We start from the raw sequence: 25057 nt of genomic DNA, 5'->3' as shown, positions 1-25057 counted from the left end.
AAATAGGTGTGAGATCAGGGGCAAATAGGAAGTGGCCGAATGAACGGCTGATATTGAATCCTTCGATCGTGCACCGTTCGTTGGGCATTTGAAGGCCTTAGTGATGTCAGAATTTGACGATTTTGGGCTCATTGGATTCGTCTCGTTGAGCCGTTCGATTCGACTATAAGCTCATTAAAATCGGAGGCCATTTGGTTACTCAAATTGTGATACGAGCTTTCTAACAGCACTTCGGGTGCTTGATTTGGGCTCATTTGGGCTCGGATTGAGTTGAATTTGGTGTCGTTGGGTTCGTATTTCCGAGACGCTCAGTTTGACTATAAGCTCGCTGAAATTGGAGTTCAGATGCTCCCGAATTTAATTTTTGAAGTTTCCAATTCAATTTTGCCTTGAGATTCGTGCTCGATCAAAACAATTTTTAGAGAATATATCAATAGTATATCTCCTAAGGAATATAAGCTTATTCATTATAATATTGAGGTAATAAAATTAGCGAGTTTGTTTATTCGAAGTGGTTGATCTTAGATAGTTTTTATAACCAAAGTGGTCCAACTTAGCAACACATGAGTTGACCCAATTATAGCCGGATGAATTAGTAGAAAATTTAGGCTTCATTTGGGAGGACTTTCTTACTGCTTCTTAAAACAACTTTTTAGTATAAAAATTTTAATTTTTGTACTATAAAATTACTTTAAAAAGCCGTAAAAAAACTGTCCCAAACGAAGCCTTAGATTGTTCATATAAATCCCAGCTAATTGTTGATTTTAATAATAATAATAATAGCAGCTATTGTGTGTTCTACAAAGCGAAGGAGGGGAAAATCCTTTGGCAGCTTTACATATAGAATTCCATTGCTTTTAAAACTTTTTTATACTAAAAAGTTATTTTCTACAATAAATTAAATAATTACTTTTTCTACGATAATTTATAAAATGATAAGAAAATCATCCCAAATAAAATATCCCGATTATCGACTTCATACCCTCTCTAGCTTTCTTCTAGACCTTACTGGATAGGTTTAGAACCATGCTAGATGGTAATGAAGCCACTGTCTATCTCTATATGGGCATTTTCTGCTTCTATGATTTTCCACTTCTAGTGTCATTGCTTATCGGCCTCGTGTCCTTGCCACGCACTAGAATTTAAATTGGGAATAATTCTATCTTTTATTTTTTATAATAATAATCAGAGCTATCTAATTTCTTCCAATAATAAAAAACCAGCAAAAACAAATCTATTAATCAAAATATCAAATATACATTTGTATTCATTATCTCAAAAATCATATCCAATATAGTCAGGAGATGTATAATTATAATATATTGTTTGCCCGCTCCTGAACACAAAAGACTAATTAAAGACTAAAAAGATAAAACAACAGTAAAACCTAAAGAATCATGTATCTGATCAATCTCACACTCCTGATCCTCTTCTCTGACTTAAAATCATTTAATAACATATCAGGTCACAAGAATCCTACAATTGAATTCAGTATGAAAAATAGATAATATGCATGTAATCATTTCATTCATAATAGTTGTAATCAATATGATTATGAATTTATGCAAAAATAGTAAAACACATGCTGTAACAGTAAAGCATGTTAAATAGTATAATGCATATGTCGAAATAATAAAGATGTAAACGATCATTCTCAAACCAAATCTCATAGCAGTATTATCCAAATAGTGAAGAAATCATATAAATCAGTAAGACTAAAATATCTATGAAAACTATCAGAAATTTATAACAATGAGAAGTGTTATTCAAGAATCGTATAGAAGTGTACACATGAGATTCAATTATTATGTTTCAGTATTAAAGCAACATCTTATATCACATGTTCAATAATATATGAATTGTGTCCTTGGTAACAGTAAATCAGTAATAACATTACAATAAATCATGTCTAACAATCATATTAAACAAGGAGTTCTGATTTGTGTGGTGTTTTTCCAGTAACAATTGATTTTCAATAAATGGAGTCGTCACTCCTACCCATCAGCACAATATTTAACTCCTTATAACTCCCGATCAATAAATCAATAGAGGATGACATCACAAACCACGGTATATAAAGGAATATGTCGACCAATCATCTTGTACATATATAAATCAATCTCAAGTTAACTTCAATAATAAACCAGTCATTGCTTGTTTTCACACACATTATTGTACACATTATTGCAAAAGTAATAACAACTAATTATTACTTATTCATATGCTTGTATTTATTTATAATACTTGCATTAACAGTATAATCATATAAAAATACTAAAATTATTATTCATGTGCAAATTGTTCAAAATACAATAATTTTAACTTTAACCGGCAAAAATATAAAACCAACTACTAAAAATGACCAGAAAAATCAGTAGTGCAATATACCAAAAGTTATGCGGTGGATGTTTACTAAATCAGGAGAAAATGCAATAAATATCAATTTATGGATTTAGGCAGGAGAATAAATCAAAAATCAAAGTCTATACAAACAGAAATAAGATAGAAGTCACTTACAATGATCTGAAGAAATTTTGTAAAAGCGATAAAACGAACCGATGACCAAAAGCCCTATTTCTTCTCTTCTCCTTCCCTTCTCCCTTACCTTTTTATTTTTTTATTATTTATTTTCTAACTTTTTTTTCATATATGATTTTATCATAATAACTGTTTGATCATAATTATTTTTTCTCTTTCATTATAAACTATCTGGCTCATGAACAGATTACAACTAATAAAATTAGACTCTGAACTCTATTAATAAATTAAATTTAAGCTCAAACTAAAGATGACTAGAACTGAGCTCCACTCATTACACCCATAATATTACCTTTTCTCATTTTTGGAAATCGCTTGGTGAGGTGGCCATGTTGCTAAGGCCTGAGCTTACCATGGCTGCCGAGGGCTTCTGGTTAAAATTAAGTGGGCCATGAAAGCAAAATAGAAGAACCGGAAAGCATGGCGATTTGGTAAAGGCTATTCTAAATGAATTTCTTGGCTTATTGTGCTGGTGGTGTAAGTCTTGCCTTGCCGGGTTGTACTTCTCTTGGAAGCTTCCTTTTGGGATGATGATGACTTGGTTTAGCCCCTTCCCTTGCCTAAGGAGAAATTTTTCCGTGCGGAGTCCAGACGTACTCCGCACGTAGAGTTGCGTGCGGAGTCCAAACGTACTCCGCACGTAGAGTTGCATTTGGACATGCGAGTATTCTACATCCAAACTGTGAGTGTACACACTGTGTACACTCATATATCTGAACATAACAATATATATGAATTTTGCACGTAATAATTTCTCCTGCCTTAGATGACATCCTTTGTAACCTCGACCTGATCTGCCTTTTCTTTTCATGGATGCAACGAGGCAGAGGCATTTCTCTGGGTTATTGGGTTTCCCTACCTTCTACTTGCCCACCTCCAAGTGCAGAATTTTTTACTATCCTTCTTCTATTACAGCTATTGTAATATTTTGGGGGTTGGTTTTGTTTCCTTTTACAGCTCTTTTGTTAGCTGCCATTTTTTTGCAAATTGAAATGTTTTTTATGAGTAATATAGTTTGAGCTTTGGTCTTAATTTCCCAAAAAAAAAAAGGATAAATACTAATCAAATTCTAGGGCTTGATCTATGCTATAAGGGATATAAAAAATGATATTTGAATATTACTGAGACCCTGGATGTGCAAATTTTTCGCTTATATTATACAAGAGTTTATCTTCATAAAACATCACATACCATTTGTCCTTAACCATATCTCAAAAAATTGGGGTAAGTTACTACACTAAGTGCTGACTATCTGTCTTTCTAGAGACTTTTTAGCTCACATATGCAATTGTCATTTGACTTTGAAATATAAAATTACTAAGCCTATCAATTCACCCTATCAACCTCTGTAGTATCTTTTGCATTTTGAGGAAAGAACATTTCAAGAATTGATTTCATTTATTTGGATTTATTTTAATATCTTCTGGAGTTAATAAGAAGCCCAATAATTTTTCAGATTTAGCTCTAAAGGTACACTTCAAAAGATTCAACTTCCTGTTCGAATTTTTAAGAGTAACTTTCCTTGAGATCAAGAACGTGCTAGTCTTGAGTATTGCTTTTAATCAAGAGATAATCAGCATAAACTTCAACATTTTGCTCGTTTTTATCTCAAAAAATATAATTCATCATCCTTTGATATGGTACACCAACATTTTTAAGACTAAAGGTGATGTAGAACAATAAGGGTAAAAAAGGGAAAATGCAAAATTAAATAAAAATACACTTAATAAACTAAAATGAAATAAAGTGATCTCGGCCGTCGATCTTCAGCTCCTCCTCGGATAAGCATGGCCGGTTGGATGTCCGCATCAAAAGGGCATTACACTATAATAATAACATGTGACCTATGATGAAGACCATCTTTTCTGAATTGGCCGAATATTTTTGATTTCGAGAATGCATCTAAGAAGCTCATCACAGGACAATTAATTGCATCGTTGATTAAGGCATCTACACATGACAATGGCTAATTATCTTCGGAGCAGCCCAAATTTAGATTTCTAATAATAAAACACATCTACCACATACTTTTCGACTTTTACATTATAACCACATTAAAAATCCATTCCGGATATTAAACTTCCTTAATTAATCCAACCTCTAGGAGCTTTTGAATTACATCACTAATTCACTTAGTTAACATTATAAAGACTAGCCAAATTTTTTGCTTAATTAGCATCGCCTTTTCAATAATGTTGACCCTATGACGAACGACGTTAACGCCTACACCCGATGAATCCACTTTGGAAGTGTAAATCCACTCTAAATACTACACTTTCTTGATGAATCCATCCTCCAGGAGATTTTGAACTTTTTCATGGATTAGCCCAGCTAAAATTATTGCAATTGGCAAAATCTTCTGCTTAATCAGCCTTGCCTTTCAGTCATTGTTGAGCGTAAGGAAGGCAACTTGATGTTTGTACCTGGCATTTAATCAACCGGCCAGGCGAATACATCCAAATTCACTCTCATAGTTGTGATCCACTCAATCTAATACGAAATACTTGAGTTCGCAAGTAATCCTATCGGATTTACTTGAGTTCGCAAGCAAACCTAATAAATAATTAGTAAAACAGCGAGAAAATGAAGGAATCGTGGCAGAAGAACAAACAAACGATAGCAAAATCTTATAACAATCAAAGGGAAACAAGAACAAAGCAAAGATACAAGAGATCCTCAATTCGAGAGGAGAATCGTCTCTCCCAAATCTCTAGACAAGATTTTCTACAGCCCAAGACTCCAAAAAACCCTAATCTTAATCAATCAAAACATAATCTCTCCCTAATCCCCTCATGCACTTTAATACAAAAGCTTTCTTAATCTAATTTCCCTCCCAAAGCTCTAGCCGCCCCCCTTTCTTAAATTTGAAATTCTAATGATGGGACCCATCACAGTCCGCCTCTTGTATACCCGCTGGACAACGGGCCGGTTCAGACAGAACCGACGTAACACAATCGTCCTTTCTTTATTGAAAGAAGTGCTAATTTGAAAGCTGCAGCTTTGATTTTCTTCTAAGATTGACACTTCCTCAATGACTTTAGCATTCTCCAACCCATATTCTATTTGGATATCAAGTTGAAGAATTTCATCCTACATAATCCCTACTCTTTTTAGATAACACACCTTAGATTGCAACAAGTCACCTTTCACTATCATTATATAACCTCTCGGCGGGAACTTCACGACAATATGGTATGTAGAGGAGATTGTTCATAATGTGTTTAGTAGTGGTTTTCCAAAAATGGCACTGTAAGTAGTTACTGCATTGACTACGATGTGTTGGAAGAGTCATGGTTTTTCTCATAAAAACTCTTGAAATTATTATAAACCGAGCTCCATGCGTCTATTATGATGCTAACAATTTGATAGTTTGTGATGAGTGCAATAGGGATTATTTTCTACCTCTTTGTTGCTATTCTACTTCATGTAGATCTCCTCTTCTAGTTAATGGCAAGCTCCAAGCTAACTGTATTTTTTAAGATGTTGCATTCAGAATTATCCATGAATTACACCCAACTATATAGAGAATATTGTGTGAAAAGAGAGCAGAGAAATAGAGAAAGGGAGAGAGAGAAAATAATCCTAAGGAGAAACTATGAGATTCTTGTATGAGCTTGAGTACAAAAAATTGTAAATTAAGCTCGCTCCTTGACCCCATATTTATAGATTTGAGTTGTGATTTGAGTGTTACCGAAATACTGACATATATGTCTTTATAGATTATAAGACAAAATTACCATAATTGTGAAGTCTAATTAGAATATCTGATTTCATGAAATTGTCCGCCAAGCTCCTAGAAAATAGTTGGCTTGGCATATTGATGGTCAAATATCTGTGTAGCCAATCAATCATTTTCCATGGGAAATTGCCCCCTTGAATAGTAGCTAGAACTGACTTCATAGATTGTAGTTGTTAAGGCCATCTCATAGGCCACATTCACCAAAGTTTTTAAGGCCATCTCATAGGCCACATTCACCAAATTGAGATAAATTCTTATATCGCATTTGTCCTCTAGAGGAAAATTTATTTGTAGATCGGTGAATCTCTCTTGAGCTAAGTCAAGAGTGGACCAAATTAGCTTGCCCTGAACAATATCAACTTTGCTTGAACTAGTTTGATTTAGCTTGAACCCGGTCGACTTAGCTTGAACCCGAAATTCTAAATATTTGGATGCACAACCTCCTCTCACTTTCAATTCAATATATGTAAACTACGCATCAAATTATTTTTTGATGCAAATTTGGTTTGTTTAAATGGAATGTGACATTTGGATTTAAAAATATAACATATATGACCAACTTATAACCGCAAGTAAATTAGTTGCAGCCGTAACTTTAGTGCTGGTTGCTACTCTTTGAGAAAACACATTTTAAAATATTCTAACAACAAAACAAAATAACAAGTCATATCAAACAAAACCTAAACCAAAAAACCTAAGAAAATGCATTTTGTCTCTTTAAGGGTTTTGCTAAAAAAATTGTGAGAAGCGCATAATGAATTGAGATTTTGCTGACGTTCTTATGTGTGTGTCTATATATTTAGGTAATTGGGATAACAATAATGATCATGAAGAATTGTCACACAAGCATAACAGCTTGAAATCAAACCAGTTCAAATCACAATAATTTCAAGCCAATCACTAGTTGGGGTTCTAAATCTCAACCGAAACAAATTTGAGAATTTTTTATTGCCACGGATCAGCCAGACAAAAGAAAGAAAATAGAAAAACTTCAATTTTTCTCATTTTTATGACTGGATTAATTTGTATAAAACTTGCATGCAAATTTGATGTTCCATAGAAAATGATTAATTTAATGAAAACACAAAGCTACTTCCATACCGTTGAATTTAGACCTTAACTCATCATCTTCAGTCACTTATCCATGAAGAGCAAAGCCCGGCATCTACAGTTCATTAAATCTCATAAATTTCCAGCAGCACCAACTTCTAATGCATTGTCAGAACTTGAAGATGAACCAGGTCCGTAGAATTCACTCAAGCTTGTCCTTGCCAATGCTTCCCCAGATAACGAAGCCTGCGTTGATTTCAAAATGCGAACTTCGACAAAATCGCCAGCCACTGGTTTCCTTAATTCAACATCAGCTGCCGAGGAATGCCGAAGAGGCATGCAAGGAAAGGAGACTCTGTGGCCTCTATCACTCTTTCCTGTCAATTCAGTTTCAGGATGCCTCTTATTAGGTCCTTCTACAAGAATAAGCTGAATGGTCCCAATCTGTGAATCAAAGCACTGCCCTTTGCTCTCCCTAAAGGCCTCAATAATCTCGGTGAGTCGTCTTTGCTTCACATTTTCTGGCACATCATCGGCATAGTTCCTGTGAGCATGCGTTTTCTCTCTCAAGCTGTATGCAAACATGTAAGCATTATCATAGCCAACAGCCTTCATGAGGCTTAGCGTATCTGCATGCTCATCTTCTGTTTCACCACAGAAACCTGTAAAAGACACAATGTGTTGTGATATCTGAGGAAAAGAGATGGTGAAAACAAGGTTTGTTTACAGTTTACAAGCCAGAAAAGTATGCTATTGTTAGTTTGTTACAATCCTGACGGCAAACAAAAGCTAGTTACGATTTTCTTTTATTTTTTCAATAATAATTGACTTTCAAGTCTTTGACAGTCTTGAGAAAATGCTCAAACCTAGTTATTTCTTATTTTTCTATATATATATATATATATATATATATATATATATATATATATGAAAAATTTCCAAACAAACAAATCACTAAAATTTACGAGAAAATATTCCAAACAACCAAAAAAGGAGTTTGAGTTTGAAACTGGTTCGTGTCTTACTACAAATTAATGACAATATCCAAGATAGACTTCTATCTTTAAATAAAAAAAAAAGGAAACAATGAAGCAATAAAGTTTTGATACTCTGCTTGCCTGTAGAGCAATAACCTTCATATCCACAGTCTCAGTATGAGTCTGTAGTGCATCAAGATATTGCTCTTTAAGCAGAAATGCATTTATTGTCGTGAAATCTTAAAGATCATATTTCACATATCTTTGCGTTTCCATGAGGCTGGTCTGCGAGAACAAGTTTATCTCATGCTGATCCATATCACCAATTTGAGATCAGCTTGATCATAAGCTAGATGGTTGGAAATTGGCTACCCAAAATGAACTAATTCTATTTTGAGACAGTTAGATTCAAATTCTAGCCTATTTGGAGTCCTTTTTTTTTAGTTAAAAAAAACATTGAATGTAAATGTTTTCACGTTTAGATAGAAGATCAAGGCCATCTATTCTCTTTGATGAATTAAAACTATCAATATGCATGATGCCAAAAAAAATTTAGACTGATGACCAATCGGATAGATGAAAATTTTCACAATAGATAGGTCTATTTGCATGACAAGTTAACTGCAATTTCGAAGTATACAGACCTTCAAATGGCTTGACATTCAATACATGGATTTTTAATGATATCTCATATTATTGCACGGTTTTGATTCTTGAAATGCATAGATAAGCCTAAAGTTTTAAAAAGGCCCATTTATGCCATTCAATTGTCCTTGTAGGCGTCAAATACTTACGTAATGTTTAAACCGTCATGAAATTTGATGAAACATGAAACTTAATCCACATAGCCGATCCCACGTTGTGGGACAAAGGCTTGATGTTGTTGTTGTTGTTGTATGAAACTTAATCCACATGTAATTCATATGTTCTAGATCGCAACCCACAGTGTGATATTGAGTTTAAAGATTATATCAAGGGTCAACAAGAATATAGAATTAGGAGAATGATCATTCTCTTAGTAGGAAGAAAATCTCTATCGCTTTAGAGAGAGAGAGAGAGAGAGAGATTTTACTCTGTACTTCCCATTTGCTTGAAACATGGCCCTATATATAAGTTTTGGAATAGGTGAAGGTTAGAAGAAATAAATCATACCCTCACAAGAAAGGAAAAAAGCAATGCACCAACAACTGAACTACATATAGAAACTACTAACTATATATGATAGGAACTACCCTTCATTTTCCTTCCTAATCTCTTTACATGATTTTATCAACTCATCTAAAGGTGAATTTTATACCCTTCAATGTACATGTTTAAGCCACATAATACTATTTCAATCATCATATAAAAAATAGATATCACTCCAAAATTTAATATAATCATTCATTAATTTATGATTCATATTTTTGCTACATATCCATCTTCACATTCTAACTCCTGCCACACTCATTTCAAATATCAATAGTTTTTTTACATCCCAACATTCAAATTCACTAAACATAGTAGGTCTAATTTTGATTTTATAAAAGTTATCTTTAAGCCTCCAATATATCATCTTACCACACAAAATTCTAGTGGAATTTCTCCATTTAAATCAGTCGGTCTTAACTCCAGAGCTTACATCATTATCTATATCTTCATTCTTCTATGGAATAGAAGCAATATATTTAAATTATCGCACTTAAATATCATTTTATCTTATAATAATATGGAATGATAATGATTAACATCATATCCACTAAAATTATATGTTGTATGCCCAATATTAATTTTTTTTAATTCCAATGCATTTATCTAATAAACGTGTTCTCTTTATACTAAATTTTCACTTATTTCATTAGATATATTATTATTTAGAACCATTTCATCTGCAAAAATATACACCAACGAATCTTTTTTTAAATATTGTCTATAAGCGACTTCATAACTAATATTATACACACCCACACACATCAATGAATCTCTCGTTAAATATTATTTATAAGCAACTTCATAACTGATACAATATATATCTATGTGTATACATATATCTATCTCCAAATATACATATTCAAAAATGCAATGTTATTTCTTACCTTTCACATTGTGTATTTCAAGAAAAGACATGAGTATAATTGAACTTCTAAACAAATAAACGATCTCTATCATCTTAAGGAATCCAATAACTAAGGAAGCTCAGTACAACTTGTATTATCATAGTTTCTTTCCAAAATATTTAAATCCTATAAATAAAGGATATGGATTTGATACCTTTGTTTTGATTATCCTTCTTTTGTTATTCTCAAATAACTTGTTTGTTACAACAACAACAACATCAAGCCTTTATCCCACTATGTGGGGTCGGCTACATGAATCTTTTTTCTCCAATGTGTCCTATTAAGAGTCAAATTTTTATTAAAATCTAATAAAGAAATGTCATTTCTAATATTTTCTAGCCAAGTCTTTTTAGGTATACCTCTACCTTTCTTAAAATAAGCTAAATCCAATACATCTTCTTTCTTAACCGGGTCATCGGAAAGCCGTCATTTTATGTGATCAAACCATCTAAAGCGAAACTCACTAGTCTTATCTTTTACAGGAGCTACTCCAAACTTTTCATGGATATGTTTATTTCGTATCCTCTCTTTAAGAGTAAAGTCACTCATCAACCTAAGCATCCTCTCTGCAACACTTAATTTAATATTATGCTTCTCTTTTAATGGCCAACATTTTGCACCATAAAGCATTGCATGTCTCATAACCATTTTATGGAATTTTTTCTTAAATTTGAGGGGGAATTTTTGATAGACCGGTACAAGAGGGACCCGTCCAGCCAGCCCAGCATTTGAGCCGACCCATGGTCTATAGCAAGCGTAAGTCTGCTATCCCGCCTAAGCTGGGCTGGACGGGTTCCTTGCTTGAAGAGGAAAATTTTGATTAAAGGCAATATTGGATTAGGGAAGGGGGCAGCTGATTGAAGAGTCCACTTGCTTGAAGAGGAAGAGGAGAGTTTAGGTAAGACTGTACCACAAGGGAGAGGGGGGTGGCAGATTCATGAGGTTGTTTTAGGTATGTTTTGATTAAGGGAGGGGTTAATTAGCAATTAAGAGTATTGTTTTGATTAAGGGAAGGGTTAGGGTTAGAGGGATTCTGTTTTTGTGCCTTGTGCTTGGGCTCTAGCGACGTCTAGAAACATTTGGATAGATTGATCCTCCTCTCGAACAGAGGATCGCTTGTATCTTACTGTTTTCTTCTCTATTACTATGTTATTTTTGTTGAACCATGTGTTTTGTGTGAGAATTGGTGGTGGAAAGTCATTGAACTCCAATCATTGTTAGGATTTCTTTTGAATTCCACAAGAGCTTCCTATCAAATTGGTATCAAAACACTTTCTTGGGAAGAAAATTATTTTTTATTCGTTGTTTTCATGATTGGAACCTAGATCCAATCTATGGAAGCAAAGAAAATGGATGCATTGGAGGTTGAGATGGAGCAACTCAATGCCGGAGTAGAGGAAAAATATTCTGGGATGAAGGGAAGACTCTCGGCCATCGAGAAGATGATGAAAAGATGTTGGAGATGCAATCAAAAGCATCAATGATGAATCAAAGGGGAAACCACGAGGAAAAGAGATCCAGGAGGACGGTGATGAAGTTGGAGTATTTTCACGAGGAAAAACTACATTTGGACACGACTGAGGTCTCCTTGAACTCAGTAGTGGCATTCACCCCAGCTGAAGTCCTTAGTTTGTGCAAAGGATTGGTTGTATGGAAAACAGGTAAAATGTCATTTAACCTAATGAACTCTTTTGTTACTCATTTTTTTAGTGCAAAGTGTCAAATGATTAAGTGCTCAAATTTAATTGTTTATTTTCTGCAATAGTAAATCATCCTGAACTTGAGACTTTGACTGAAGATATCATAACTTTAAATGTAAACCCACTTGAAGTAGAACTTCATGAAAGTTCAATCATTAGATAATTTTTTATCCTCTTGTGATCTTGGTAACATGGTTGGTTGTTATTGTTATTAAACTGAATTTGATTGTTGGTTGTTGGGTATTGCCATAAGAGCCCAAACTCTTAACTATCGAGATATTTTCCGCTTTGGTCTAAGGTTCACACGGTTTTGTCCTAGTGGTATAACTTCCCATAAGGTCACCCATCTCAAAATTTCTCCCTGATGAGCATGCTTAACTGAGGAGTTTTTAATGGCATTTCAACATTTACATCAAAAGACGTATCGATGTTCAAGAGTTTAACTTTTTTATTTAAGGGATTTCATAATCTCCCTCATTTAAGTAATTAACATCCTCGTCAGAATGTTTATCCCAAAATCATCCACCAGCCAATAAGATTCTAAAGGTGACCCTACAAGTTCAAGTGGTGACTCCTATCACGTAGACTTTGTCCCATATAGAGTTCAAGATGTGGCTCCCATGGCGTAACACTTTGTCTTGTATGGCACTTAGTTCCCATCTTCCAGCTATTATATAGCTCTGATACAAATTGTGATGCCCCATAATCTAATTTAGAAGAATTTTTTCTTTTATCTTTTATTATATAACAATCAGAGCTATCTAATTTCATCTATCAGAAATAAAAAAACAAAAAAAAAAATCTATATATATCAAAACATCAATACACCCTTGCCTACTTCTCATAACAAACAAGTTAGTTGGTGGCGTATTGCTTCTGGTAAAACATGAATTCTAAAATAAATTCTCAACCCTCATTCTTTCTCACCTAGGTTAGGGACAAACAACAACGATAATTAAAAAAACAATATATCACAAAACATAATAACAATAATAATTTCAAAATAAAATTTTGATATCAAGTAATGCAACTCAATCAAAATGTACTAAAATACAAAACATGTCCATTAAACATGCCATCCATTACTCTAAATTGATTACATATTCTCGCTAAATATTTTACTTGGAATACATATGGTGGCCCCAATATGAAAGAACGGGAGTACTAATGCTTATGTCATAATCATGCATATTGTAAACACTATGTTATCTAAGCATTCAAATGAAATAATAATTTCATATAATATATGTGCAATAACTCAAAGATCAAATGGTTGAAATAATGCATGAGTTCAAATAATCTCATCCAAGAAACATGAAACAATTACCAAAGAAAATAAATAATGGCGAAGATAATTATAAAAGCAAAATACGAAAATTCTAAAAACATATCAGCACAAATCAGTTGAAGGAGATAATAGATAAATCTAGATTGTAAATGGGAACCAAGTTCAGTCGTAAAATCATTTGCAGCGCAACAATGACAAAAGAAAATTAGCCTTTATAATAATAATAATAAAATCATACATAGATCTTATTGGAAGGAATTGATATTCAAAATGGGCAGCACAGACCCTACCAAGCTCTATAATTCATATAAAGCTTTGGTTAGAAACATAAAATGATAGGGTAGCACAAATAATAAATCATGATGGGTTTGGATAAAAAGAGATGACTATGTCAAAAGAAACATAGAAAACAATGAGAAGACTTCAAAAGAAGACAAGAAAGCATACCACATATAAAATCACTGCTAATCCCAACATCTGGAATGATTGAACGTATTTTTTTCACAAGGTCCAAATATGCTTCCCTCGTATAACCTCGTCGCATTCTCTGGAGTACAGTGGTGCTCCCTGTTTGAGCAGGTAGATGAATGTTTTTGCATATATTATATCTATCCCTCATTATATATAGTAATTCATCAGGAAAATCCTTCGGGTGCGGCGATGTATATCTGAAGCGCATCTCTGGAAATTTCATTGATAGTTGATCCAAGAGATCAGAAAACCTTAAGCCCTTGTTTCTCACTCTGCAGTTGTTAGAGAATCCTTCACTTAATTCCCAGCTAGATCCTGGTTCAACATCTTTAACTGCGGAAAGATCGTTGTAACTGTTAACATTCTGTCCAAGAAGCATTACTTCCTTCACTCCTTGTTCATGTAACTCGCCTACCTCTCTCACAATTGATTCTACTCGACGAGATCTCTCCCTTCCTCTAGTAAATGGAACAATACAAAAGGAACACATATTATTGCATCCCCTCATTATTGATACAAAAGCTGAAATAGTGTTGCTTGAAATTCTTACAGGACTAATATCAGCATAAGTTTCCTCCAGGGAAAGTAATGTGTTTATTCCCTTGTGACCATACTCAACCTCTTCCAATAAACGAGGTAAGTCTCTGTAAGCATCTGGTCCACAAACCACATCTACCATTTTTTCTGCATCAAGTATTTTCTCCTTCAACCTCTCAGCCATGCATCCCAAAACGACCACCTTTGGAGGATGCAGAGAGGTACACCTTCCATTAGCAACATTAGTCTTCCACTCTCTTTTTAGAAACCAGAAGTAGTTGAGTCTCTGCCATACCTTTTGCTCAGCATTGTCTCTGATGGCACATGTGTTGATAAAGATGACCTCTGCATTCTCTGGGGCTTCAACAATTTCTGTATATCCATCTTTCTTCATGATAGACAGCACAATCTCCATATCATTAACATTCATCTGACATCCATACGTCTCCTGGTAGATGCGGCCTTTATTTGCACGTTTAAAAGTTGATTCTACACTACATGAAAAAAGGCATAAGGAAAGAATTAACAGAGGCCCAATCTGATTGCTTGAATTTAGAAAATGTGTTTTGAAGAAACAATAAAGTTTACAAGATCCACCATTTGGTTGGGTATACGCAAAAATCTATATTAACTTTTAAGCTCCACAAATACTCTCAAAACCCACTCAAATATAGTCACTTCTGACTGCAAACACAAAATTAGTGAAACAAGCATCATGATTTTCGAAAATGTATTTTCTAACTACAAGTAACACTAAGCTTAAAGACCGGTTAAACAAACAGAAATAACCAGAGATATCAGCATGCAGCAAAAATAAGTTGGCCAAAAAAAAGTCCCGAAAATTGTTTGAAAAATAATTCCATTTGGAATACAAAAATTTCAGGACAAGAAGTTTTGATTGTTGGCTTCAGCATGTTCGGATTCACTAATGTTTTTTTTTTTTTTAATGTTTTCAAACAATAAGTACTTAAGTGAAAAAATATGCTCAACACTTATGCTTTCATTTCTTATTTTTGGAAACAAAAATTATTAATTTACTGAAATTATGAAAACAACATTTTGATATTCTCCAAGGTTTAAAATTGCGCAATTGGGTATTGAGGCGTTTTTCATTCGTGAGACGAGACACTTATGCAATTGGCTTATGTCTCGCCTCACGAATGAAAAACGCCTCAAGGCGTCAAATCTAAAAATAGTGTAAAGTAAAAATAAAAGTTAAAATTAATTTTTTATAAAATGTCCAAATAATATGTTAAAAAATGGCATATTAACTTTCTATTGAACTATGAAGTAACAAATTTACATACATATGAAACAAAAAATTGCGCAAGATGTAAAGTGGTAAGTAATAAAGTATGTGAAATACAATTGAAATTCAAATATTATAGAAGTAGAATAACATAAAATATATGAATTACATAAATGTATCATAACATCAAGTTCAACTCTAAATTTCTTCTTTCTCAATTCCCTACTCATGTGCATTTAATTACTGAAGAAAGTCTAAATAATTAGCAACAACTCATAAATCATATGTATCATCATTAATAAGGGGATTTTTATTTGAGTCGTCATAACAAATTGATTTTTTCCTCTGTCTCATCTTGTAGGGTCCAATACCCCCAATCTACTTCTTCATTTAGTTCAGTCATCTTCCTATTTCATAAATATTTGTTATAAATATAAAGATAAGAGTAATACTCCAAAATTTTTAGAGGAGATGGTGGTGGGTGTGGCTTTCAAGTGATCCCCGGTGAAGGCTACGACGATGGTGGGTACGACTAAGGCATCAACGAAACAAAGACTAAAATGCCCCTTGGGCTACAATAGAGACCAAATACCCATAAGGGTAAAAATGGAAAAACTAAAATAAAAATTACTACATAACATGACAAAATAAATAAAACTCCTGATCGTGGCCGTCGATCTCCGGTGTCTCCGATGGCACACATGTCGAAATTGCTGACGATGTCCTCATCATAATCATTTCAATTGCAAAAACAAAATTAGTGAAACAAGCATCATGATTTTCGAAAATATATTTTCTAACTACAAGTAACACTAAGCTTAAAGACTGGTTAAACAAACAGAAATAACCAGAGATCTCCGCATGCAGCAAAAAAAAAGTTGGCCAAAAAAAAGTCCCGAAAATTGTTTGAAAAATAATTCCATTTGGAATCCAAAAATTTCAGGACAAGAAGTTTTGATTGTTGGCTTCAGCATGTTCGGATTCATTAATGCTTTTTTTTTAATGTTTTCAAACAATAAGCACTTAAGTGAAAAAATATGCTCAACACTTATGCTTTCTTTTCTTATTTTTGGAAAACAAAAATTAGTAATTTACTGAAATTATGAAAACAACGTTTTGATATTCTCTAGAAACAGGTCCAAGCGGTCTTTTTGATTAACTAGGCCAATGGATTTTAACTGGGATAATTTTACATTAATAAGGTTAATTTGGGATCAAATAATACTTTAGTTGAGATGTTCAAAAGTGTTTAATTTTGATAAATAGGTATGAAATAGTTAATCAATTTAATAATTAATTAAAATAACTTATGATTAAGTACTTATTTAGACTACTTAGGAGTTAGGATTAATTAGAACATCAATTAAGGACATAAGGTAAATAAATTCTCATTATTATATAATAATAGTTTGGATTAGTTTAATTAATAAATTAAATATCTAGAATATTTGGTAAATTAACTACTAAATTAGGGTAATTAGGTTTTGATTAAGAACACCTAGCTTTTATTAGTATTTGATATGATAATAAAAGTTGGAATAATTAATTGATTACTGTAATTTCGCTAAGTTGGCCACAAATAAGTTGGAATAATAAATTGATTAGGTTTTGATTAAGTTGGCCACAAATAAGTAATAAATTATTTAGCTAATTAGGGGCAAATTAAGGTTTCAATTAAATTATTAATACTTTATTAGTTTTATATGAAGATAATTAAGATTCAAATTATTAATTAATTCAATAATAACTAGATGAATAGGTAACGATTTATACAAACTAATAAGGCATTAAGCAGCCTGACTAATTACTAATTCAATATTTTTTATGGTTTTTAGGATTTTAAATAAGGTCATTAAGATTTCAATAGTGTTTGATTATTACTGTCTAAGGATTGAATAACTGAAGTACTGAACAACTAGTTAAATTTTATTTTAAGTAATTAAGTATATATATAAACCTAAGAAGCTATCAATTAATTAGTAGTTATGATAGTAATTTAGATTAATTAGGAAAAAATAATTTTAATTTGCATCACTAGCATTTGATGGAATTATTTATGAATAAACATATTTAATTATGCTAATTAAATATACATTGGTTTTGTTTATTGTTTTGAAGAAAAATGTTCCCTATTTCTTGTCCAAGCATGGCCTTAAGTTTTAGGATTGGTTATCAAATATCAACCTAACATCTAACCAAAAACCTTTGTCATCCAAACCTAGACTGCAGTCTCTGGAAAAAGAAAAGAAGAAAGATTGAAGGAAGACAAAAGAAAAATGGGAGTTTTAAGCTTGCTTGCTGGTACAGAACTAGCAGTATTGCTTTTAGTCCAGTTTTCTAAATAATTTTGTTTATAAAATGTGGCGACTAATGTGTTTTAAACCCTCCTGTCATTGATATGACTAGAATGCAAACACCTAGACATTTCGCAAAAGCAAATGAAAAAGTTCAAAATCAATCATTACCCAGCAATCTAGTTGTAAATTCGAAGGAAAAAAAGAATAAAGAAAGAAGCTCACTGCATTAGTGTTAGGTCGGTTCTCACTGAACCGGCCCAGCCGGCCCAAGGAGAGAACGATCCTCCTCTCAAATTGAGGATCAATTGTAACTTGCTTTGTATTTGCTTTTGCTTTGAATCCACTGTTACAAATTATCGTTTTGGATTGATTCATCAAGATTATCGCATTATTCTCACTGTTTTTATCAATTCTTGCTAGGGTTGCTTGCGAACTCAAGTATTTCCTATCAATTAGCTGTTATGGCTCAACTTGAGATGCTTGAAAACTTTGTAGTTGCCATCTTTCTTTCTTAAGAAATTCAGTTATGGTACTTCTCTTTATATCCTCATTCCTCCATTGCTCACTACGTATGCTGTCATTTCTCAAAAGTGTTTTCTAAATTAGTTCGTTCACAAGTGATTTTTTAGAGGCTAGAGGACCTAATATGAACATACAAAACACAGAACAAACGAAAGCAAATCAGTTTAGCAGCTAAAGACGCAGGATTTCTTATATAGATAACTGGGATATGCGCAAATTTGGGCATAAAAATGCATATCACCGCATCCTATGAACCTTAAATGAGCCGCTGAGGTCTTTGCAGCAACAGCAACCGACCTATTCGAGCTAAAGCCCAATAACCCATTAAAGAGCAGAACGAACGACAAATTTTCAATAATGACAAACAGAACTGTGAAGATAACAGAAAAAAAACTTACTCTTGTTGGAGGCTCTCAGGCGCCAAGACTTTGGCCGGCAGGGCAGCGCAGAAAAGACGGAAGGTTGGAGAGGACTTTACTTTAAAAAAATTAAAACTCTTGGAGAATTGGTGCAGGCGCCTCAAATTTATAATTTGAGGATTACCGTAGGTTTTCAGAGGACGAGAACCAGCAGAGTTAGGAGGAATGGAGAAAGAACGACGGTGCAGCGAGCGGAAGTGAAGACTTACGCGTCTCCGCAGCGATATATTGATGCTGTTGGCCGAGTGGGGTTGGCTCCACAGAGAAGCCATTATGCAATTTGTCGCAGTAGGTAAGAGGTAGAAGACGGAAGAAGACGAGCCGAGGTGATGGACCGTTTTCAGGCTGCGTGGTTGCTTCGAGCTCGACAACCCTACCTATTTCCACGGAAGCTGAAGGGCATTTACATGCATGTCAATTTATAACATATTATTTATAAATCTAATATTTCATATTTATCACTCATACATCAAATATAAATACAATAAATAAAATATTAAAATTTATGGGTGGTAGAAATGAAATAAAGGGATGACGTATTTGATATTAAAGTTATATGTAAGTGATAGACATGAAATATTAAAATTTTGAATATTAGTCTATTTGATATGTAAATAACATAGTATGTATGTAAATCTTTCAAATTTAGCTAATACTTTAAACTACTAGTCCTATAATAATGTTGTATGTGATATTTTTTTTTCCTTAGCCTCTCATATCAACTAGTTATAATCTGACTTTTTTCATAAACATGATCCACAGAGCAACATCAATCATGGCACAAGAATGATATGGTAAAATAATTACATCAATGTTACAATGTACACTCAAAAAATTAGTGTAGGCACATAATGACAAATTAAGTTTTATTCACCCATTGCCCGAACTTACATTGAAATATTACATGTGTGAATTGTATGCTTTGATGGAGAAGTTTTTTAGGCTTGATCTCACTACAACATGATATGAACTATTGTTCATTCATCATATAGATGTATGATTTGAGTGTCTTGATACAATCATTCTCATAAGCACCTAATAAGAGTTTACATTTGGCTACATCAAGTATCATGAACTAGCAAATATGGCTATATTAGCTCACTTAGAGCTTCATTCTCATTAGGATAGCACATTTTATCTTATATTACTTGTTACTATCAACAAGGTGATTACCCCTACAAAAACATCTCTGAAAAACTTATGATACTTCAAATTATTTATAGAAATAATTATATCAAAACAAAATTTAAACATATTTTTATTTGACATAAAAATGGCATACCAAGTTCATTGGAGATTATCATGAAATTCAAGCCCTACACAAATCAAAACTTTGCATATAATTGTAGAACACATCTCTATGTTCCTTTGAAAGAGATCAACTAACCTCCTTTTAGTATGAATACAAATAAAATAATATCATTTAATGCAACTATGTCATAAGTGTATTGATATCTCATATTTATGTGCTTCTTCATATCATAATTTTGGATATTTTACCCTCATTATAGCAACAATGTTTGTCTTAAATAGTGCACCTCTTTCTAAGCTCTGGTTGAGGCATTATAGGATGAAAGAAATCTCTTAAGCTATATGGCCTCTGGAATGCTACAACATATGTTATGTACTCAACATTATAATAGACAATAAAACATGTTAGTGCTTCTTGTTGCCTTAAGAGGCATTTCTACGTTCAAAAAAGGGAAATATTTCTAGATGTGGATTTACACTAATCTCTATCTCTAATCCAATCAACATCAAATATTGTCAAATAATTTCAATTTCCCACCTTAATAGTAGCAAAGGTAGGTTAACAATGCCCTTAAGGTATCAAATTGTTACTTTTGTTGCTTATAAAGGATTTGAGGATGTATTACTTTGATGGAGAAAGACCAATCCCACAACAAATAGAATATCGAGTGGACTTCACGTCATTGTATACATCACACATTTTATTCCATTTCTATAAGAAAGATGGGATAATCATTAGGACTTATGATGCATCTTTTTTTTCTGATGAATTTTTTGGGTTTAACATTTTGTAATCTAATCTTAAATTCTTTTACTTTAAGATTGGTCAAACCAACTTAAGAGTAGCTTTATTGAACTCAAGTGATTTTTATTCCTAACATAAAACCATCTTTTGTGATGCCCTGAGATCTAATGGAGGAATTAAATCTCAAAACATAATTGAACACAATACAGAATAAACCAAATTCAGCAAAATAATAAAAATAATATTAGTTGTCTAAAATATCATTCAAAATTCATTTCTAAGAAATTGTATACAATAATCCATTTCATATGGAGCTATACATAAAAATAAATAACTTGATTACAAAAATACCCCAAAATTTTTTGATTCTAAATGTCATTTCCTTATCAACCATGTTCTATTGGTCCTTCTCATTTCCCTAACTAAAATATCAAAAAATTTCACAGAGTGAGTACAATAAGCTCAGTAGACCTCTTCTACATTCCCATCATAGATATCAATGTCCATTTTATATTAGCAATAAGATTATTCAATATAAAATTTCAAATATTAGAAATAACTTGATTGCTTATGGAATATAAATGCATATATAAAATTTAACATGAACGCACTCTGGAGTATCAACCCATAACTCATTACCTTAATTAGCAATTGTATACTTCCCTTTTTATAGACCAATTATCTTAGAAATGTTAGAGATAAAATACACTGGTTAACATAGCAACACTTATACCTTTCCATACATTCATTTTACAAACATGTTAGAATTTATTTATCAGCATAATCTTTCTTATACAACAACAAAAATATCAAGCATTTATCCCACTACGTGTGGGTTAGCTACTTGAATCCTTTTTATCCATTGTGTCCTATTAAGAGTCAAATTCTTGTTTAAATATAATAAAAAAGTCATTTCCTAACATTTTTTAACGAAGTCTTTTTAGGCCTACCTCTAACTCTCTTAACATTGGTCAAGTCTAATACATCTACTCTTCTAACCAGGTCATCAGAAGGACAATATTTTATGTGACCAAAACATTTAAGGCCACTCTTTTTAATTTTATCTTCCATTGGAGCTACTCCAACCTTTTCATGTATATGCTCATTTCATATTTCATCTCTAAAAGTAAAGCCACCTATCCACCTAAGCATCCTTATCTTTGCAACACTTAAACTTAATTGTATGATTCTCTTTTAATGTCCAATATTATGCATCATAAAGCATTGCAGGTCTCACCACCAACTTATAGAATTTTCTCTTTAATTTGAGGGATACTTTTCTATCACACAACAGGCTAGGTGCTTTTCTCCAATTCAACCATCCAACTTGAATTCTACTAATAATATCCCTATCTATTTCGCAATCACTTTGTAAAATAGACCCTAAACCCTAAATAATCTTTCATTATAGGAAAAACGTTAGTTTCTGGCGAAAATAAATCTATTAGAAATCCCGACAGATTTTCTAGCGTATTTCCGGCGAAATATTCCAACGGATTTCTTGAGAAAATTTTTATGGGATTTCTAGTTGATTTTTGAAAGAATTTAAATTGTTTTGAAAAATAATTATTATAAATATTTAAATTGTTTATTTTGTTAAATTAAATTAAGTACTTTAATAACTTATATCAAATTATATTACTTAAATTAAATATTATTAAACAAACATAATTAAATATTTTAAATAATTATTGTTATATTAAATCAACTAATTTAATAAATTAATTAGCTAATCAAATATATATTGTTAAATATTTTAAAAATAAATATTGTTAAAATAAATTAACTAATTTGATAATTTATTTTTAAATTAAATTAAACATTTTTAACCTAATTTAAATAATAGTTTTCTTGATTATCTTGATATTTCAAAAATATTAATATTAATTTTAATTATTTATTAATTTAATATTCTATCACTTACTGTTCAAATAAAAAAGAGTAGTATTATTAATAGAACTTACTCCGTGGATTGATGGTTGGGCATTTGATTATTCTATGAAAGGACCTGGTTTGAACTTCGTTGTGGGCGTAGCGGGGTGCATAGGCGAGCCAGGCAGGCCGACGGGTTAACTGGCAGAAAAGCATGTGCTGAAAGGCTGGTTGGCTGTGGCTGACAGATTGGGCAAAGTTTGCATAATTTTTTTTAAATTTTCCTCACAGTAATTTATGGAGGATTTTTTTGCCGGTATTTGCTTTCCGACGCATGTTTTACCTATGAAAAGTGTTACATCATAAATATTAATTAACAACAAATTTTAGTCATTTTCCGATGAAAAAGGTTGTTAGAAAATGATGTTTTTCATGTAGTGTTTCTTATATTGAACTTATTTTTAGTATTAGAATATTCATGCATGAATGTACCATGTACATATCCCAATGCATGCTTATAACTCTACTTTCATTTATATCTCCCTTTAAACCTCCTACACTAGCAAGGCAAGTGGGTTAGAACATAATAGAAATCTCATGTACCCCCATAATACAAGTTCAGTTAGAGCAGAGAAGAAAACCTTCCACATCCATAAGAGGCAAATGTGGTCAGAACAAAATATATAGGGCCCTTGTATTTTAGAAAGTGCACTTGTATGTGTAAAAGCCTACTCACTAAATATTTCCCTTTTCAGTTATAATTCTATAGGAACATTCTGAACATCGTTTTAAGGCTTTTAGAGCATTATCATGAATACTAAAAATGCCTCATTCATTAAATATACATAGCATAATAACAGAAAAAATCAACCAGAGTAAATTTTCAACTTCTTATAGTCTGTCCATAATAAAACATGCTATAATATACAAAAGGTTAAATAATGAAAAATGTTGTAAACCCCAAGAAATACATTTTTATCCATATTTTTGTGATAAACTCATTGGAATTGAAACCAGATATAACTATTTAGAAGTCTATCTCATGCCTAACAAAACTTTTAACTAGCTTGACAAACGAGTTCAACTCAATGACCTCCAAACCTCTCTCCCCTTTTTTCTCTCTCATCCTCCTCTCTCATTCTTTTCTTACTTCTCCGTCAAAGTGAGGGGCTGGGGTAAGAGTATAGTGATATTAGAAATGGATTTAGATATGTATTTTAGAAAAAATATCACTTTTGACCTAGCATTGCGACGGTCGCTTCTCCAACACCGCAACACTCCAATAAAATATTCCAAATTCTCCCAAATTCTTCTAAACTAAGAGTTGAGTGACATAGCACCCCTTCATATCTCTGCAATGCTCCTTTAATTCCTCTTCCCAAATAAAGAATGTAGCGCATTAGTGTAGCCATTAATTCCCAATGCCATAGTGCTCCCAAGAACATTTTGCCTCCTATGAATTTCTCTTTCACTTCAATCTCTAAAATTATTTACAATTGATTAGACCCTATGAGACTTATAATTAATAACTTAATTAGAAAAGGTAAAAATTCATACTATATTAGTTTGAATAGTTGGGTAAAGGGATATCAAATATTATATCTTCACCCATATCATCCATTTCAAATGAAGATGATGGCTAATCCTTTATGGTGATGGTCATCTTCATATCATTTTCTAGTATTAGTATGCCATAAACATATTATGTCATAATTGGGCTATTTGGCATGCATATAATGGTCTAATTCCATCATTTTCAATCATGCTAAAGTAATGGCTTGATCAAATTTGTGAGTCCATTGCCTAGATGATTGCTTTGACACATAGACACAATATTTAAGGTTGCAAACTTAGTGATCATTTTCTTTAGTTTAAAAGTCAATGAGTTAACTCATTAAAAATTTCCATCCAATTATCCATTAGAAATGTTGTTTTAACATCCACTTGAAAAAAGATATAAAGATATAGATGTACAAATAATGTTAGAATTGGACATATTTAAATAATTCCCACTAATAAGTATAATATATCTTTATACAATATATCTTCTTATTAATTATAGCATTTCTCCATTTAATATGTATTATAAATGTTGATATTGTCTATTTTTTTATGTGTGGGATTTTTTTTTCAAATATGAGAGGTGGGATAAGAATTTTAAGAATTTGCTAAATTGGGATGTATTAATAAATTACAGTAGAGGACTAATCCGAGATGAGTGCACTCTATGAAACCATGCTATGATGATAAGCAAGTTAGATGTTTGGATTCTCATACATATTATCATGATTTAAATTAGAGTTTTT

General features: G+C 32.4%; 1 protein-coding gene across 3 annotated transcripts; it reads right to left on the bottom strand.

Moving 5' to 3' along the window:
* Positions 1-1237: 1237 nt before the first annotated feature.
* On the bottom strand, positions 1238-19265 carry LOC110100624 (CDK5RAP1-like protein). 3 transcript variants are annotated; one of them, XR_003701895.1, is made up of 4 exons: positions 18863-19265; positions 13836-14890; positions 7379-7989; positions 1238-1476 (listed from the first exon to the last, which is right to left on the bottom strand). XR_003701895.1 is itself a non-coding variant. In XM_020828212.2 (3 exons), the coding sequence occupies exons 1-3, from the start codon at positions 19153-19155 to the stop codon at positions 7460-7462; spliced, it is 1878 nt and encodes a 625-aa protein (XP_020683871.1). In that variant the 5' UTR covers positions 19156-19265; the 3' UTR covers positions 7164-7459. The 3 variants fall into 3 exon arrangements, 1 of the variants encoding a protein (XP_020683871.1); XR_003701894.1 differs by lacking the exon at positions 1238-1476 and adding an exon at positions 1842-2099; XM_020828212.2 differs by lacking the exon at positions 1238-1476 and having other exon boundaries at positions 7164-7989.
* Between the last annotated feature and the right edge of the window lie 5792 nt (positions 19266-25057).

Source organism: Dendrobium catenatum, unplaced genomic scaffold (assembly GCF_001605985.2).
Source record: "Dendrobium catenatum unplaced genomic scaffold, ASM160598v2 fragScaff_scaffold_1056, whole genome shotgun sequence".
Classification (NCBI taxonomy): Eukaryota; Viridiplantae; Streptophyta; class Magnoliopsida; order Asparagales; family Orchidaceae; genus Dendrobium; species Dendrobium catenatum.
Note: the sequence above shows the minus strand (reverse complement) of the source record. Positions and strands in the feature narration are given on the sequence as shown.

Coding starts and splice junctions, on each gene's coding strand:
- LOC110100624 (XM_020828212.2), bottom strand. CDS start 19,155: ATGGCTTCTCTGTGGAGCCAACCCCACTCGGCCAACAGCATCAATATA. Junction 14,891..18,862: donor CCTGAGAGCCTCCAACAAGA/GTAAGTTTTTTT, acceptor TTTTTCATGTAG/TGTAGAATCAACTTTTAAAC. Junction 7,990..13,835: donor TAGCAGTGATTTTATATGTG/GTATGCTTTCTT, acceptor TGTCTTTTACAG/GTTTCTGTGGTGAAACAGAA.